Source organism: Patagioenas fasciata, chromosome 1 (genome assembly GCF_037038585.1).
Source record: "Patagioenas fasciata isolate bPatFas1 chromosome 1, bPatFas1.hap1, whole genome shotgun sequence".
Classification (NCBI taxonomy): domain Eukaryota; kingdom Metazoa; phylum Chordata; class Aves; order Columbiformes; family Columbidae; genus Patagioenas; species Patagioenas fasciata.
This window is the reverse complement of record NC_092520.1, coordinates 128792075-128811306: the sequence shown is the minus strand read 5'-3', so window position 1 is coordinate 128811306 and position 19232 is coordinate 128792075. Positions and strand designations below refer to the sequence as shown.

The 19232-nt window shown below is 44.7% G+C and overlaps 1 protein-coding gene across 4 annotated transcripts; it reads right to left on the bottom strand.

The window, feature by feature from the left end:
• Positions 1-279: 279 nt before the first annotated feature.
• Positions 280-15213, bottom strand: C1S (complement C1s). 4 transcript variants are annotated; one of them, XM_065843384.2, is made up of 12 exons: positions 14981-15213; positions 10402-10466; positions 9777-9981; positions 7617-7794; positions 7205-7330; positions 6339-6538; positions 5968-6121; positions 5618-5733; positions 5309-5387; positions 4919-5056; positions 4335-4409; positions 280-1534 (listed from the first exon to the last, which is right to left on the bottom strand). In XM_065843384.2, exons 2-12 carry the CDS (start codon positions 10404-10406, stop codon positions 741-743), a joined length of 2070 nt encoding a protein of 689 aa, XP_065699456.1. In that variant the 5' UTR covers positions 10407-10466; positions 14981-15213; the 3' UTR covers positions 280-740. The 4 variants fall into 4 exon arrangements, with proteins under 4 accessions (XP_065699456.1, XP_071670810.1, XP_065699448.1 ...); XM_071814709.1 differs by lacking the exon at positions 14981-15213 and adding an exon at positions 11033-11088; XM_065843376.2 differs by lacking the exon at positions 14981-15213 and adding an exon at positions 10898-11002.
• Positions 15214-19232: the final 4019 nt, after the last annotated feature.

Below are 19232 nucleotides of genomic sequence, written 5' to 3'. Positions count from 1 at the left end.
ATCCCTATATAGAGGCCAAAACAAGCAGGCTCGTTGTTCTTAACCAATGGTTGAATTCTGCAGCACCTGCATCTCCACTTATGTGATGTCTGCCCAGAAGCTTAAATGCTTTTTTGAAGATCCCCCAGTCAGCAAGGTAACAAAAATAAATGTGCTCTTTGTGTTGTATCCGTGGCTTGTGGTTGTTCCTGTAACCTGCCTGCGTTGGCTCACACAAGAGATGACAAAAGAAGAACTAGGTTTAGACTGAGAAGAAGAAAGGCAATACACACACAATAGCACATTGCACAAAAAGCACTTTGGACATTCTTTAATGCTGTTAGATACTCTGAACAATACAGAAAATATATAACATAGATCAGAAAGCAGGCTCTGAACCTGCCCTGGGAACCAACAATTATTCTTTCTTGTCTTCATTGAAATCTTCCTGTCAGGTGGGGGGCATGGCTAAGTCTCCTCCAAGTGGGAAAAAATGGGGTAGAAAAAAATGAGAGGAAGCAGAAGGAGCCTCTTTGTCCAGAACAGTATCTTCCTCTGATGCTACTATGAGTGGAAGAAAGAGAATTTCCCTTCTCAGAAAACAATGACAGTGGGAGAGACAGATACACATTTCTGACTCTCCACTGAGCACAGACACAATGAGTAGGCCCATTACATATGCAGAGTAAATAGGATCCTAGCCAGCCTAAACATGTAACCATCACATTTAGAAAGGGTGACTGTGTTGAAAGGAGAAAGAGCTAATCCTGCCATTCTTCTGCATCCTCATGCTTGCTCATGGTCTCTGTAATCCAGTCCAAATAATGCATTACCTTGGTGTAAAGACCAAAGGTGCCACATCTTGGTCCCCAGGAGATCAGCCCAGCCACATAGTACCGTCTGTCATCAAGAGGATCTTGGATAGCATAGGCTCCACCACTATCCCCCTTACAGCTGTCCTTGCCACCACCAGCACAGATCATATTGTCAGTGAATCGGTAAGCACTAGAATCAGCAGAGCCCTCTGGTTTCACAGATCGGCACTTATCCATGTTCACCACGGGAATCTGGGCCTTCCAAAGATAAACAGGCAGTCTTCCTCTCTCTCTCTGGCCCCACCCAGCAATGTAGCCCAAAGTCCCTTCTTGCAGCTCATACTCAGGTGATTTACCAGGAAGACAGAGGGTCGAGATGTTTGGGCCCATCTTCACAGGATCCCTCAGCTTCAATAGTGCAATATCATTATCAAAATCTGTCCTGGTTTCTATGGGCTGCTGCCTCCATCCAGGATGGATGAATGAAATCTCTGGGATAAGCTGCTTGGCTTCACGGTCCAGAGATTGTCTACCAACATTGATTACTCCAGCATACATGTTGGGTTTGTCATATCCCTCCAACACATGAGCTGCAGTCATGACCCATCTTTCAGAGATCAGTACACCAGCTCCTCTTGGATAATCAAAATACACCTGCCAGGGAAAGTTGCCCTTTTCTGCAAGGGTGCCTCCAAAAATCTTTGCTTTCTCTTTGATGGGATTACTAGGCACCCCACAGACTGGAAACAAAAGAAAAAAAAAGGAATCAGATGGGAGAATTAGCAGTTACAAATAGGAGGTTCTTTCTGTGTCCCTTCTTCCTGTGTCCTCTAAAACAGTTTTTACTCCTGGTAACCAATGTTTATCGTATGTCAAAGAGTTTGAAACTAGTATTTACAGAGAAATTCAAGAACATTCAAGAAAAACTATCAACTTTCAATTTAGGCTGAAAATACTAATTCTCAAATTCTTGTTCTGGAAAGCAGATGTCACCCTGCCAGTGTTGGGTATGTCAAAGCTCACAATTTTTTCCTTTGCTGAATTACGTCCTGTAGCTGAAGGGATTGTCTTTGAAAAAATATTTGCTTAAGTTCTTAGAAATATGACACTGCTCTTTTTTTTTTTTTGTCAGCTCTAGATAGTCTCAGGTTAAGTGTTTAGGTTTGTCACCGATGTTTTACCATTTTTCCTCTCCATTCTTTTAGTATGTAAAATCTTAAGCACTGAGTTAATGGAGATCTCATCTGTGGGTCTTATGGGTGCAGAGATGCTCCGTGCTCTTTCAGTAAAATGTTCTGTAATGTTTTGCAGAATGTGAGCACTAAAGCTGTAAATAAGGATGGTCATTCTGACATAGCTAGGAAATTGATTTCTTATTACATTGCCTTGTTTCCATTGAACTCTAAGTCATACAGTCAGAGATTAAGAAACTATAGACAGTAGGTAGCTTCCCATTAAAATGAAGCAGAGTTTGTTAAAGAATTTCACATTATCACAGAAAGATTTAGCCTGGAAAGTACCTCGCAATGTCTCTAGTTCAACCTGTTCCTCCCTAACTGCCCTTCTCCCTGCTCTCCTAACTGCAGAGCCAGGTTGCTCAGGGGCTTTGACAGGTGACTTCTGATCATCCTCAAGGGTGGTGATTAGCCAGCCCCTCTGGACAACACTCCCTGTGCTCTGGGAGAGCATTTTTCCTTAAACATGGTCAGAATTTCCTTTGTTGCAACTTGTGCCCATTGCCTGACATTGTCTTTTATTGCTGTGTCCCGAAGAAGAAGAGTCGGGCTTTATATTCTTCGTAACCATCTCTTGGGTAGTAAATTCCCTGAGCTTTATCTTACAATTTGCCTTTTGCACTGTGCACTTGTATAGTGAAATTTAACAAGGGAAAGTGTAGAGTCCTGCATCTGGGCAGGAACAACCCCAGGTTCCAGTATAGGTTGGGAAATTACATATTAGAGAGCAGTGTAGGGGAAACGGACCTGGGGGTCCTGGTGGACAGCAGGATGACCATGAGCCAGCACTGTGCCCTTGTGGCCAGGAAGGCCAATGGCATCCTCGGGTGTATTACAAGTGGGGTGGTCAGTAGATCGAGAGAGGTCCTCCTTCCCCTCTACTCCACCCTGGTGAGGCCCCATCTGGAATATTGTGTCCAGTTTTGGGCCCCTCAGTTCAAGAAGGACAGGGAACTGCTGGAGAGGATCCAGCGTAGGGCAACAAAGATGATTAAGGGAGTGGAGCACCTCCCTTATGAAGAAAGGCTGAGGGAGCTGGGTCTCTTTAGTTTGGAGGAGACTGAGGGGTGACCTTATTAATGTTTATAAATATATAAAGGGTGAGTGCCATGAGGATGGAGCCAGGCTCTTCTCAGTGGCAAACAATGATAGGACAAGGGGTAATGGGATCAAGCTGGAACACAAGAAGTTCCACTTAAATTTGAGAAGAAACTTCTTCTCAGTGAGGGTGACAGAGCACTGGAACAGGCTGCCCAGGGAGGTTGTGGAGTCTCCTACTCTGGAGACATTCAAAACCCGCCTGGACATGTTCCTGTGCGACCTCACCTAGGTGTTCCTGCCTCAGCAGGGGGATTGGACTAGATGATCTTTTGAGGTCCCTTCCAGTCCCAAACATACTGTGATACTGTGAGTCCAAGTCACTGGCTGAGCTAGCTGTTAAGAGAGTTGAATCATCAGTTGGATCTTGTACTTTGTCAATGAGAATTTGGAGCTTTGAAGTAGTGAACAGGTCCTAGGCCTGCTGCCTCCTCTAAGAGGGTGAGCTGAACAGTGTGTAAAATACATAGGATTTAAAATTCTCTCTATCAGCTGGAAGTTAAGAGCAAACCATAACTACCAGCAGTCAGGAGCAGGAGTAGTATCCATGCACTTTGCTCCTCAGCATCTCCCAAGTACACGAAGACAGGATGAAAAGGTCATTGACAAGGATCTTGCTTGAGCTTTCAGACACAGTAAGTGTAGCTGAATACTGAAGGAGACATTAAACCTTAAGGGTTTAGGCTATGACTTTCAGTAAGAGTAGTGAAAGACCTTTCCCTATAGTGCTGCATCTCTAGTTAGCTGGGCACTAACCCCGGGAGAGGTTTGAAGAGAAGCTACAGCTCTCAGTTTAGCTTGGGAGGGACCAAAGACAGAAAAGTCCAGTATTGTTGGACATCTCTTTTGACCTGACAGTCTTTTTGCTACCTGCAACACAGACAGAGATATAAAGCACTGAACAGCTTGAAAATGTGCATGCTTGAAGGTGGGGAAACTGGTGCAGAAACACACACTGATACTTGAAGAGGTCCTGTTACACCAGATGTCTTATTATGTTGCCCACTTTTGTTTCCACTTTCTTTCTGCTGCCTCATCTGACCTTTCTTTGGGGCCCACAGCTTTCAGAAATGCTCTGTCGAACATGATTCAAACAACATAGAAAGGATCAACTGTACATTCAGGCTTAACAGTTTAAAAACAGAGAGATAAAAGAAGAAGTGGTCTTCATATGCCATGTATACATATACACAGTTTTTGGTAGTACCTGGGACACATTTTGGTAGCTTTGTTCCCATCTCTTCATTGACCCATTCTCCACTGGCTGAGCACCGATACACCCCTTGGAAAATACAAGAAAAAATAGTGCCATAAGTATACAATCAAGATGAAGAGAGTGTAAATAGTATTATTGTATAAGATGATAGATTAACCTTCTCCTTGCTTTCCAAAGCAAGTGCAGCTTGGTAAACATTTCTGAGCTCTCCCTAGAAGTACACCACCCCACCAGGGTGCTTCTGCCCCCATTTTGGAAGGACCTCATCGGATAGATTGAGTCCTTTACTTCTCCACCAGAAATCTGTGCTTGATGTGACAAAAATCTCCACAGTTCACACACCAGGCAAATGGGGAGAAGACTTGGCATTTAAGGTCAACAGCCCAAGTATAAACATTATGAGAATGTAATAAACACAAAGGCAACACAAAACTACTGCTGCAACCCCACACCAATTAGAACATTTTCACAGTCTTGACCTCATGGCATATAATCCCAGCACCATGACAATGCCAGTATCATTTCTTAGGCTTTTGATCAAAGAAATATGTTTGTGTAGTAGAGGCAGTGCTTACCATCCCCTTTAGTTTTTAGGGTATAGTAAGGTGCATCACACTGATACCGGAAAGCAGCTTTGTACAGAGGCTCATGAAGTCTGGAGACATATACAGCTTGGGCATTTTCAATAAGAATGGGATCACCACAGTTCACAGCTGCAGAGAAGAAATAAAACCAATCAAATATAATTAAAGGGGCATCCTCACCCAACAATATGATTATTCTGTATGATGGGGAACCACTCAGCTCCTTGTCCCTGTACAGTCGTCAGTGCTCACTTCCTCTGTCCCTTCAGCATGCTCACATCCTAGTCCTTCAGCGTTCTCCTAATCTGGAGATATAGTGGGTCTGGAGCCTAAAGGTTCCATTCCAGTCTGCTTCCCACAAAAGAGAGATGGGTCACTTACGAACACAGCTGAAATGGGAGTTGCTCCATTCACCATTGTTCTGACAGCTGGAGTGAAAAGTCGTGATGCTGTCTCGTTGCTAGGGAAAAGAACACATGATCCATGTAAGTCACTGGTTGTGAAACATAACTGACTCAGGCACTTCAGTGGAGAGTCCTCAAAATGCTGCAGTGGCTGTAAGAAGTTTTAATTTTCTACAGCTGTGGTGAAAACTTTGAGTTCTCAAAGGTGCTCAGAACACCTGATGGGAAGCTGCTGAGAAGCTGCTGAGAGGGCCAGAGAGAATATAAATTTTTCAATGTAACTTACCCTTACAATTTCGTAGCCTTCAACACATGTTACCTTCACATTGTCCTTGAAGATATACCTGTCCTTTTTTGGGTCAAGAACAGAGTTGAGGATGACACTTGAGGGACAGGTTACAGCTTTGAAGAGACAAGTAGAAAACAGTGATTAACTGGTTCAAGATTTACTCTCCTTCCAGCTCTCAAATTCTTTTTCCCCAGTTATTATTTTCCATAGTAAACATGCATCCTCTGTATACTCAATACCAGCAGCTCTGAACATGTTAACATGCTGTTGTACAATGAATCTGACCTGGGACAAGCTCTCTCCCTAACTCAGCAGCAGACAGAATGCTTTCCCGAGTGTTTACTCACGGTCACCATAGTAGCGTATTTTCCAGCCTTTGTGTTGTACTTTATGGTCTGTCTGGAAGATTATGTCAAGAATGTTGTTCCTAGTTTTGACTTCTGAAGGACCTGGGAATTTGCTGCCACAATAGGGACCAAAATGCTGCTTTCCAGAGACAAGCTGGGAAAATAAAAAACAAAAAGAAATGAGAAATACCAAATGTATTCATAGAAATAGTCCAATATATATTCAATAGATAGATATTCAAATGTATTCCCAAGAACTTCAAAAGACAATATAGTTGAAAACAAAGTTAAGCAGTCACAGGGATATGAATATGAGGAGATTGAGGGGAGATCCAGAGCATCCTGTCTCTCTCCCTAAGCACCAGACCTACTGTTAAGCTGTCGTGGCAATTCCCTTTTGAGTCAGCTGGTTCCACATCGAAGTCTCCGCTGCGTACGGACAATGCCACAAAGTAGCCTGGACTCAGAACCACTCGGTACTCACAACGTGAGTTCTCTGGATACTGGTTGGGATAGTTTGGGCTGGCAATCTCCCCTGATGGCTCAGTGAAGATATTTCCACTGCAGTTCACTAGGATTAAGGAAGGAATACAGATAGGATTCAGAAAGGAAATGGTCCGTGTATGAAGCTGACAAGCTTTCCCTCTACCACTACATCTCTAGTTTCCTCAGTCACCTGCATTAACCATGTCACAACATTGCATCTTTCCAAGAACCTGAAACCAGGACCAGCCTCTATTTAATTAGCCAGGGACTTAGACTTCTAGTGGCATTTCTTTTTACCTTCCACCTGCAGTTTAGGCCCCTTTCTCTTATGCTCGGGTCCTCATATTAAACTCCTTTTATCATGCACCATTTGTGAATTTTCATTTTTTTTTTATTCAAGCCAGGCAGCCCCTTGGCCATTTTTGTGTCTTTATTGAATGGCCGTGTTTTGTCAGAGATTAAAAGGTTCACCGACAGCAGTACACTAAGAAGGGTCTTCATTACAGTCTTTAAAGAACGTCATTTAGCAGTTTCTTAATTCTCTTACACAAAAAAGAATGTTAAGAATATGTTAGTTCAAATTCCACAAATCACAGTCTACTGTCAGTTCAGATTTGCACTGGGATGGTTTTTTTTCCCCCAAGTAGATCTGTCACAACTGGTTGAGAAGGTTGATAGTCTTCCATGCACAATATCTCACTTGGTCTAAATTAACTCTTGCTGTTGACAATAGGTCATGTAGATCTCTTACCTCCACATGTTCTCTTATCCTCATAGAGGAAATAATTTGGTGGACAGGTACAGAAGTAACCTCCAATATAGTTATTACAGTAATGACTGCAAGGTTCCTCCACAAAATCTGTGCATTCATCCAAGTCTGCAAGTATGAAAAGATGAATCAGCCAAGACTGTGAGAGGGCCCTAAGGGCAGGAGGAAGTTGAGAAAGTGAAACACTGGTGGACAACAAGGAAAAGGTATCTCTAATACAGCATTTATACTGGCCAGATTAGAAAGCAGTCTCATCTGGTGCCATCTCTTTTAAACAAAGCGTTCTTGTAAGGAAAACCCTCTGTCAGCTTTCCTCCCCCCCCCCCACCGCCACCCCCCCACCCCCCACAGCCTGGACACTACACAGATCTAGAGGAGGATGTTTCAACCTTACCCACTGCAACATAGTAGGCTGCAAAACCAGTGAAACGCTCCTCATTGGAAAAGTCTGATTGGAAACTCATAGTGAGGGTGTTATAAGGGACATGAAATTCCTCCACAATCAAGGAGCCAGGGGCATGAGGTTTCTTCCGCCCGCAAAGCACGCCTTCAACATGGCCACCAGAAATAATCTGCAGAAGAATGCAAAGAGGTGTTCTCTCATTACTCGAATACGTGTAATTACCAACACTTGAGTCTTTCAGCTTACAGGTAGCTAACCAAAGGCTCCTAATTGCATGCGTTTCTCACAACATTCAGATAGATCTACCAGAGCACAGCTATGTCACATAGCTGGCAGGAGGGACCAAGGCTGCTGTGTCATCCATCAAGCTGGTTGAGGGTGGAAGACAGCCAGCCAAGGCACAGCTGAATGGAGCCCCTAGACAACCAATTTCGTTATGTTTATAAAACACTTGAGGAGTGTTCCCTGCTACTGACTTCCCAGGTGTGAAATGCCTATCATAGAATGTCCTGAGTTAGAAGTGACTCACAAGGATCATCAAGTCCAACTCCTGTCTCTGCATAAGACAACCCCAAAATTCACACCATGTGTCTGAGGGTGTTGTCCAGTCTCTTCTTGAACACTGTCAGGCTTGGGGCTGTGACATCTCCCTGAGGAGCCTGTTCCAGTGCTCCACCACCCTCTGGGTGAAGAACCTTTTCCTAATGTCCAACTTAAACCTCTCCTGGCACATCTTCCTGCCATTCCCTCTGGTTCTGTCATTGGCCACCAGAGAGAAGAGATCGGTGCCTGCCCCTCCTCCTCCCTTTGTGAAGAAGCTGTAGCCACCATGAGGTCTCCCCTCAGTCTCCTCTTCTCTAGGCTGAACAAATCAAGTGACTTCAGCCATTCCTCATACGGCTTCCTCTCCAAAGCCTTCACCAACTTTGTAGCCCTCTTCTGGACACTCTCCAATAGCTTTATATCCTTTTTATCCTGTGGCACCCAGAACTGCACACACTGCTCCAGGTGAGGCTGCACCAGTGCAGAGCAGAGTGGGACAATCACCTCCCTCACCTGGCTGCCAATGCTATGCTTGATGCACCCCAGGACATGGTTGGCCCTCTTGACTGCCAGACCACACTGTTGGCTCATGTTCAACTCGCTGTCAACCAGAACCCCCAGATCCCTCTCCACGGAGCTGCTCTCCAGTAGCTTGTTCCCCAGTCTGTATGTACAGACAGAGTTGCCATGTCCCTGTCTTAAATTCTCGGATACAAATCAATCCAGGAAGTTAACATCCTCTGGCCCACTTGTATAAAAAATCAACACCATGGTTCAAAGTGGCAAAGCAAATCACTGACAGTCTGCAAAACAGTCCAGCAGGTTCATTGGTTTATTGCAAAAGGACACATGTTCTTATAGCTCCCAACAGAGCACATCCATCCTAATGTCCCATTTTGGTCCTTCTGCAAGGTCTCTTTCTGGTGCTACACCCAATCTTACTGCCCCTTTTCACACATAGGTATTGCAGGATAGGATGGTTTTATTTCTGTTTGTGTGGAAATACTTGAACTTTTGTGCCTTGTGGGACAACATGGAGCAGAGCTAGTGGGTCTCTAAGTTTTAAGAAATCTGTGGTGTGTAGATCATAGAAAACTGTGGTGCAATGGACCACAGCACTTTATCTGAGTGCCCACTATGAATAGTGGGCACAGATCTCTTGATGGTTTTTAACCTTCATTATTTCCAATCACTTCCTGATTCCATTAAATCACCTATGTCCACTCATGGATTAATGCTGAATAATTTCATGGAAAGAAAAGCAATGCCCTAAGAAAATGGTGCCTTTATACTTATGGTTCACTGGCTAAGAATATGCCTGACAATAAGGAGGTGTCAGTGATGGCTAGGAAGGCTTTTCCTATGAATATGAAAGAAACACGGGGAGGCAGGCATAGACGGGATAGTTAATTGGCAGACAATGCCCATGTGATTATGATGCAAGCTCAATTCAGTGACTGCTCATGCAAACACACTCAGCCATTTGGGCTTCTTGGAGCTCAGAACAGGAAGACTGTGTCTATGAGTATCTCTTTGTACACAGCTTTGCTGTTCTGTGCTCTAACCCACCTTCTTGTCTTTTTCTCACTTGAGAATGGGGGACAGTACCTTCACAAAGTCATATTCGCAGTTCTGCGATGGTTCAAGATCCATATGGGTGAAATAAAGGCGAATGCCATATCCTGAAGGGACTTGGATTTCCCAGGATTTCTGCACATCATTGGGATACACCTGAGGATAATTGGGTGACAAGATCTCACCATACATGGAGGCTGAATCAGTCCAGACAGGGAGACAGAAGAAGATAAGGTACCTGAGAAAAGAGGAAAGAAGATGACATTGCAGTAGTCTTCTCTGTCCACATACGCACACAGTCCCTAGTGAAAAAGCTAGTCTTTGGCTGCACAGAGCATGCAGCATAGCTCCTGGCTTTGAAGTTTTAATGACCAACACTGTGGCTGTGTGGGGCTTGTCTTTCTCCTGTAGCCTTTCATACAGAAAGAGCACAACATCAGTCATGCTCCCTGCTCCTCTCCAGCTCTATAAGAGCTGGTAATGCTACAGGAGTTGATCACAAGTGTCTTAAGTGCTATTCCCTACTTAACTGCCTTGTTCTGGACGCTACAGATGCATTCAGATTTAAGAATCAGTACAGTACTACAGGAAAAACACATAATTTATAAAATTAAATTATTAACAAACCTGAGTTCCCCTTGGAGATTCAATAACTCACCACATGTGGAAAAAGCAGATCTTCCTTTCTGAGAACTTGCAGGAATTGGACTTTAGAGTTATTATCTGCAACAAAAATCAATGTGATTGATTAATGTTACCTGTGTGTCTGCAAAGCAGGTCAAAGATCCTAAACTCCCAGCTTCTGGAGAGCCCATAAATGTTTTTCCTGAAAAGCACATTTATATCTTTGTTCCTTTCTGCATACAGCAACACCAAGCATCAAGAAGGGGTGCTGAGCTCTGTACTGACAAAACTGAGAGATTATCTCTATCTTGGTATTCACATGGTGTCTCCAAACACCATGCTGGTGCACAGCAAATTAAAACAGAAAGCACATCCACCTCCCCAGGGTACCCAATCCATTCTTCCTAGCACCTCAAAAATCATGCTAAGACCTTGGGATTGGGGAGCAGTTTGTCCTGACTCTTCTAGCTGTCAGACAGTAATGCTCAGGAAGATTTTCCTTTCCCATTTCTAAGGCTTGCAATATTTACCTTCTCTTCCCAGTTCATGTCTGGTTTTCTCTCTTCCCTTCACTTTTCTCTTTCTGTTTTTTCTTCCTGTTAACACACTCCTCCAAGTGCACCCCTAATGAGACCTCTAATTTGCAATATCGCAGCACCCCCTACCTGTGGGATGCAGCTTCCCAACCTCCTCACTGGAGTGCGATGCTGGGCCTGCTGGCTTTTGCCTGGAAAGGGAATTTCCAGAAACTGCACAATCCTGTTGCCTCAGGCTGTGCGGGGGAGCATGCAGATCTGGTCTGTATTAGGCATTTTTGGGAAATCAGATGACTTTTGGGAAAAGGGAGGATAACAGAGTTTTTGGCTGCCTTTCCTCTCCTGCTCTTCCCCCTCCCTTTTAACAGTTAGGAAGAGAGAATCCAAAGGGTGTAAGAAAAGGGAGTCCATGTTGGAACTGGTAAAATGCTTCTGCATGGAAAACACTGTTCAAACATCCTGTCCAGAGACCATTTTGTGTGGTCCACTCTGTTACTGCAGCCTGGTGGCCACAGTGCTGCTGCCACTGCTCCTCATCTGATGCTTCAGAGACCCTTTTTTAAGGGGAAAACAAACCAACCAAACAAACTATATATAGAGAGAATGGTCTATTCAATGTTGTGCCTCTCTGAGGCCACCAGCAGGAGTAAGAGTGCATTGTTCTGCTGTTTTTTGTTACGCGAACACTCCTCTAAGTCAGAACTTGACTAAGGAGTCTTAACTACGTCTTTATTTACCAAATGAACTTAATGTAAGAGCAACTGTTTGTCAGACTTCAGCCTGGAGCAAATTAGATCTAAGACCCTTATGGAAGGGAATTTTAAGACTTATTCCAGGTAAGACCATTAATCCAAGCCAAGACCAAAATGCCACCATACGAACTAAAATACCTGTCACTAATACTCTAGAAAACCTGCCCTCCTTACAGACCAGCTACACTGGGACTGGACTATAAATGAAAATGTAAAACTCCATTAAAACCTCTACCCTTCATAATCAGCACAGCACACTCCAGGGTTTGTTTTAGCAAGGAAAAACATTGTGCAAGTTTCAACAGGCCATAGGCAAAGTGTGTTAGCAAAGACTCAAGGAAGAGAAACACCTACAGATGAGTCATAACTGACTTCATTGTAGCCAGGATAAAGGCTTCACTTAAGAACACGCCTAGTCTGTTTTCTTTGTCAAATTGAAAATGGAGAGAGAAAGAAAACAGCATGTCATCTCACTTCTGATGTCTCTTGGAAGCACAGGTTGATGTTTCTAACTGGAATTTTGAGAACCAGGAAAACAGTGATGAAAGATACACAGCAAATCATGGGGAGATGTTTTCTCCTCCAAACTGGGCACAGTAAAGATCCTGTCAGTAACTCCTCAAGTCACAATCATAATTTAAAATGTGCATGGCAGAAGTAAAATGAATGTGGGCTGATATATTATGCATGTCATTTCATTGCAAGGGAATTGTATATTTTCATATAAACCTGACTCAACTTGTCTGTAGCAGTGGTAAATTAATTTGCGTGTGTGTGTATTAATAATTCTTTAGAAGACATATACCTGTCAATTAAGAAAAATATTTCTGAAGTTAGTTAAATAAAAAGGTAGCTGCATTTTACCTGGGCACATACCTACATAATGCTAACTATTTATGCAGAAGATCAGTGATATTGATGTAAGTATTCACACTGAATGCAGCATTTGATTGCATTTGCCTAGATCTGTATGGTTTTTATGATTCATAAGATGAAACAGCTAGGTAGTATATTTTACAATTCACTGAAACTGTGTCAGAAATTATGTTAAAATAATAATTTAAAAGAGGCAAAATCATGACACTAAGGTTAATAAATGATAACATTAAGTTTGCCAATGCAATATAATTCTGCTCAGAGGCACACACATTCTCCTAAATTCCTAAATTACATGACCACATACTATTTTTCCTGATTTGCATAAGACAAAAATTTTCTGAAGATGACTCAAAGCTGCATGGCTGTAACCTTTCTGCCAGATGATATGAAGAACAATAGTGCTCCTGTTTTCATAAAATTACCATCTAGAATAGGCTTGACTGGCTTTTCTTCCTCCAGGAAGTTGGGAGAAAAAACGTTTTTCCTGAACTCTTAAGAAAAGCCATGTTTTCTCATCTGGAAATACTGAGTCAGTGCATAAAACAAAGGTAGCAAATATCAAAAGAGAAAATATAACCTGACCAACCTGATAACTTTCTATGATGATATGACTGACTGGGTAGACAAGGGGAGAGCAGTAGATGCTGTCCACCTTGTCTTCAGCATGGCTTTGACACTGTCTCCCACAACATCTTCGTAGGCAAGCTCAGGAAATGCAGTTTGGATGAATGCTTGGTGAGATGGATTGAGAACTGGCTGGATGGCAGAGCACAGAGGGTTGTGATCAACGGTGCAGAGTCCAGTTGGAGGCTTGTGGCTAGTGGGGTTCCCCAGGGGTCAGTACTGGGTACAGTCCTGTTCAGCCTGTTCATCAATGACCTGAATGTAGAGACTGAGTGCACCCTCAACAAGACTGCTGATGATACTAAACTGGGAGAAAGGGCTGATACACCAGAAGGCTGTGCTGCCATTCAGTGAGATCTGAAGAGGGCTGAAGGACTGAGCAGAGAAGAACCTGATGAAATTCAGCAAGGGCGAGTGTAGTGTTCTGCACCTGGGAAGGAATGCAACAGTACGGGTTAGGGGCAGACCTGCTGGAAAGCAACTTTGCAGAGAAGGACCTGGGAGTCCTGGTGTTCAACAGGTTGATCATGAGCCAGCAATGTGCCCACAAGGGCCAAGAAGCCCAATGGTGTCCTAGGGTGCATTAAGAAGAGCATGACCAGAAGGTCGAGGGAGGTTATCCTATCCCGCCACTTGTCCTGGTGAGGCTGCATCTGGAGTTCTGCATCCAGTTCTGGGCTCCCTAGTTTAAGAAGGACAAGGAATTACTGGAGACAGTCCAGTGGCAGGCTACGAAGATGATCAGGGGTCTGGAGCATCTTTCTTACAAGGAAAGGCTGAGAGAGCTGGGTCCGCTCAGCCTGGAGAAGGCTGAGAATGTATCATATTTATGCTTATAAATATCTCAAGTGTGGGTGTCAAGAGGATGAGGCCAGACTCTTTTCAGTGGTGCCCAATAACAGAATGAGGAGCAACAGGCAGAGACTGAAGCATAGGAGGTTCCATCTAAACATAAGGAGAAACTTCTTTACTTTGAACCTGCTTTAGCAGGTGGGTTGGACTAGATGATCGCCAGAGGTCCAACACCAACCATTCTGTGGTAACATTAACTAGGTGAAATCCATCAGCAGGGAATCAAGGATATGTAAGCAGCAATTAGAATATCCTTGATCTACCAAGGCATTAGCAGTTATTTGCCTGTTTCCTATTCTGCCAATAAGAGGATTCAGTGGGTTTCTTGCATGCCGCACTTCCCTGCCTTGTTCTTGTGACTCAGGCTGGTTTTGTTGCCAGTGGTTAAATTCAGAGCTTTGGGTAAGCTGCAGGAAAACTTGCCTGTGCTCTGGCTCAGAACTGCTTGGTATAACCCACTGATTTCCACCTCTGCTCCCCGTATCAGGGGGATTTTTACCAGTCTCTCTTCACGTCTTTTACTTCCTCCAGCACTGAGTCTGAATGCAAAGCTCTCACAGCCTCCCAGTTAAAACCTGTGACTTGAGATCATTCTGCTCCATGCACTGTACCACACAGATGCCTGCTGCCTTCTCGACTCACTTCCCCTACATCCCTGGATGTAGCTTCAAGTGGCTGTGACTGCTAAGCACAGATGATGCCTACACAGCTGATGCACTACCTTGCCTACAAAACAGAAGCCCTATAGTCTTGTTTACACCTAAGACCTTTACCCTGTAGGTGAGGGGCTCTGACTCACAGCTGGAGATATCCCACCATGGGACAACTGGCATGGATTCTGCCATGACCTTCCTAGGGATGTCCATCCTCGCTGCACACATGGCCTCACCAGCAGTGAGCCAGTGGCTGAAGAGGAACAGTTTAAAATTTTGTCTATTAGAGTAAAATGTTTCTAAATACTCTGGCTTACTTTAATCCACGAGGTTGTAAACTGCAGTAGCAGAGCCGCTGCTGCAAGAGGAAATGTGACATTCCTGGAGCAGGACCAGTAGCTTCCAGGAGATGGGTGGCACGGGCCAGGAGAAGTGACGAGAAGCTCTTGCTTCCTCAGACGCACCAGCCGCTCCTGCCACACCACGAGTGACGACCACGGCTCTGCGGCTCCATCAGCACCGCAGCTACGGGCAAGGATTTGCTGCCTGCTCCCCCCAACCCGCCGCCGAGGCCCGCCCGCTGCAGCCGGTCCCGCCAGTCCCGGCGGCACCGAGAGGTGGCAGCAGAGACTGGCGGGCCCGGGCAGCCGGCGTGGGCGGGAGGGGCGCAGCCTTGGAGGGCTGACCCGCCCCGCCCACCAGCAACAAAATGGGTGTAGCGGGGTAGCTGCGCTTCCTGACCCCTCGGGCGACACCAGCCAGCGCCTCGAGTTTCGGCCGTGTTGTGTCCGAGCTCACCCCACCTGAAACCACGGGACATGAGCTGCATCTCCCTAATTTCGTGGAGGGGGGCCGAGGAACGGAGCCGGCAATGTCTGAAAAACAGGTTCGGACATCACATTTATTTGTGCAATAATTTCCCCACGGAAAACGTGAATTTTTTTCAAGCATACCATCCCCTCCCCATCTTAAACATCCGCCAAGTCTCAGTTTCTCCAGCTCTCTCTGGGTTGTTATTCACTCATTCATGACTTTTTTCCCTGCTGGCTCAAGGTTTCCTATTCATCCTTTGAATGAAAACTTACTTTCATGTGTTCCCCTGCCTCTTATTCCAAGCAGTCACCCTCCCTTTGTACTCCCTCTCTTGCTAGTGGTTATTTCTCTCCCTGCATGCTTTGTTCTCTTCCCTTGACTCTTGTTTTTCCAGTATCTTCCTCTTCCCCATCAGTGTTCAACCCTAAACTGCAGTCTCACCTGCCCTCCAGATAGTTACTTTGCCCCTAGTAGCAAGCCCCTCTCCTGTGGCCATTTAAATCAGGACAGGCTCCTCCTGTGCCTGCCTGGGAGAAGAGACACCAGCAAGGCAGGGAACAAGGTTCCTGTTTCAGTTAATCAGTGTAGAAGAAATGGTCCTTGAAGGAAAGTCCTGCAAGAGCTCTTGAAGAACTATTTGGGGCTTTGTGCACCTGTGGTCTGTGGGAAAGCTGCATAAACCACTTGAACACAATCAATAAAAATCAATTTGCAGAAGCTTCAGCAGCTACATTCCCATATTGCCACACTGAGGCTCATGTGAACTTCAAGTTTCACACTAATACCAATGTAATGACATGAAATCACGGTATATCTTCGGGACAGTAAATATTCTTTGGCACATCCCTTCCTCCCAAGCATAGCACTGCCCTGATTATTTAAAAACAAAGAAAAAAAAAAAAAACACACAAAGAAAAAAAAAAAGAAGAAAAATAATGGTACTCATCATGACCTGAGTCTCAAAAACAGCTACTACGTTCTAACCTGAAGTGGCTATCTAGTATTTAATCTAAACAGGTCAAATATAGTAATAGTTCAAGCAACTGAAAACAGAATCTCACAATGGAAGTTGTTAGGCAATCTCACGAGCAGATGCTGCTTCTGAAATCCTTCTCTGACAACAGTAAATTACAGAATGAAATAAATCTAAAAGTTCATATGCACTCTGACTCACTATACACGTAGCTAATTGATCACAGGCGTATTTAAATAGTACAATATTTTAGAAAATTATTTTACAAATATTGGACATTTCAAATAAATTACTCTTCACACAAAAGGAGTGTCATGAATCTTTTTCCTGAGCTATTCCAGAGCATAAGGGACATAGACCAGAATTTTGTCCAGCCCAGCATACAGCCTCTAACTCTCCCTTTTTCTGCAAACTCAGGTCAGAGTTGTGGATGGACTGCTGAAGGTCTATGAAAGGATACCACTTGAGAGAGACTGTATTCCAAAGACATTTTTGCTGCTATGAATGTGGCCTCCAAAACCAGATGGAGCACCTTGACTTTTCAAAAGCAGAAGGAGCTTTTGTGCCAGGAGACAGAGGTTTCCTTGGGCAGATGTACTAGTGCATGTGGAAAACTAAGCCCAGCACTGCAAGCCCTCATGGCAAGCCCAATATAGTACCAGTGGCCACAGCAACAGTGGTGTGGTTGGTGCCAGGTTACAGCCTGACCCTCAAAGCAAGGCCATTGCCCACAGAATCCAAGTAATCCTTCAGGCATGATCTAAACTTAAAGTAAATGAGAAGAGAAAGGGAAGGATGAGGGAAGGGGAAGCCAGATGTAGAGGCCTAAGGAAAGAGGCAAGCATATACTGATATTTCCCTGTTATATTCCCCAATTTTTGGCTATCTAAAGCACAGAGACTTACTGAGCCAGTTGTATGTGTATCTTCTTTTTTATATGTCCTCAGTGGACCTTTCTTACATGAATGTTCTCATCATTTCTTAACTTTTTCATGGACTTTTAATAGAATTATAACAATGACCTAGTGGCCATTACTGAAACGTGGTGGAACGGATCCCATGACTAGAGTGTGACTATCGATGGCTACAGGCTGTTCAGAAGGAACAGGCAAGGAAGGAAGGGTGGAGGGGTTGCTCTCTACATCAAGAGATGGATAAAGTGTGAAGAGGTGTCCCTGAGGAATAGCCATGAGCAGGTTGAAAGCTTATGGGTAAGAATCAAAAACCAAGGCAACAAAGGGAACCTTGTTTTTGGTATCTACTACAGGTCACCCAATCAAGGGGATCCTACTGACAAAGCCTGCTTACTCCAGCTACAGGAGTCATTGCACTCACAGGCTCTTGTCTTGCTGGGGGATTTCAACCACCCAACATCTGCTGCAAAAGTCAAACAGAGAGCTGTAGGCAATGCAAGAGACTCCTGGAGTGCACTGAGGATAACTTCCTAAGACAGGTAACAGACAGCCCTACCAGGGGAGATGCGATACCAGACCTGATGGTCACTAACGCAAGTGAGCTAATTGGTGATGTCGAGACTGGAGGCAGCCTGGGCTGCAGCGATCATGTGCACATGGAGATCACAGTCCTGAGAGATGTGGAATGGGCAAAGACTGAAGTCAGGACGCTGGATTTTAGGAAAGCCAACTTCCAGCTCTTTGAGGAGCTGGTCAGCAAGACCCCCCAGGAAACTGCTCTCAGGGACAAGGGAGCAGAACAGAGCTGACAGATCTTTAAGGACACTTTCCATAGAAAACAAGAGATCTCTTGATCCTCAGGTGTAAGAAATTGGGTAAGGAAGGCAAGAGGTGGCTGAGTTGAGACCTGCTGGTCAAACTAAAGGGCAAGAAGGAAATGCACAGGCGGTGGAAGCAGGGACAGGTATCCCAGGAAGAGTATAGGGACACTGCCTGCTTGTGCAGAGACAGGGTCAGGAAGGCCAAGGCACAGCTGGAGCTGAACTTGGCAAGAGACACAAAGAATAACAAGAAGGGCTTCTGCACATCAACCAGAAAAGGAAGGTCAAAGAAAGTGTGTCCCCCCTGACAAGCAAGACTGGCAAACTGGCAACAATGAACAAGGAGAAGGCTGAGGTACTCAACAACTTCTTTGCCTCATTCTTCATTGGCAAGCTCTCTTCCACACTTCCCGAGCAGATGAACTGCAAGAAGGGTACTGGGGAACAAAGTCCCTCCCACTGTAAGAGAAGATCAGGTTTGTGACCAGTTGCGGGACCTGAACATACATAAATCTATGGGACCTGATGAGATGCATCCCAGAGTCCTGAGGGAATTGGCTGATGTAGTTGCCAAGCCACTCTCCATGATATTTGAGAAGTCATGGCAGTCAGGCGAAGTCCCTGGTGGCTGGAAAAACAGAAACATTGCACCCATTTTTAAAAAGGGTAGAAAGGAGGACCCCCGGAACTAACAACCTGTCAGCATCACCTCTGTGCCCGGGAAGATGATGGAACAGATCCTCCTGGAAGCTGTACTAAGGCACATGGAGGATAGGGAGGTGATTTGAGACAGCCAGCATGGCTTCACCAAGGGCAAGTCCCACCTGACCAACCTAGTGGCCTTCTATGATGGAGTAAATACATCAGTGGACAAAGGAACAGCTACAGATGTCATCTATCTGGACTTCTGTAAAGCCTTTGGCATGGTCCCTCACAACATTCTTCTCTCTAAATTGGAGAGGTATGGTTTTGATGGGTGGACTGTTTGGCGGAAGAGGAATTGGCTGGATGGTCACATCTGTAGTGGTCAGACACAGCATAGTCAAGC

Bases quoted from the DNA above. Each gene is read 5' to 3' on its own strand.
- C1S (XM_065843376.2), bottom strand. The intron at 5,734-5,967 runs GTGAGTAAACAC...GTCTCTTCAAAG, and splicing joins AATACGCTACTATGGTGACC to CTGTAACCTGTCCCTCAAGT. The intron at 1,535-4,334 runs GTACTACCAAAA...TTTTGTTTCCAG, and splicing joins GCTACCAAAATGTGTCCCAG to TCTGTGGGGTGCCTAGTAAT.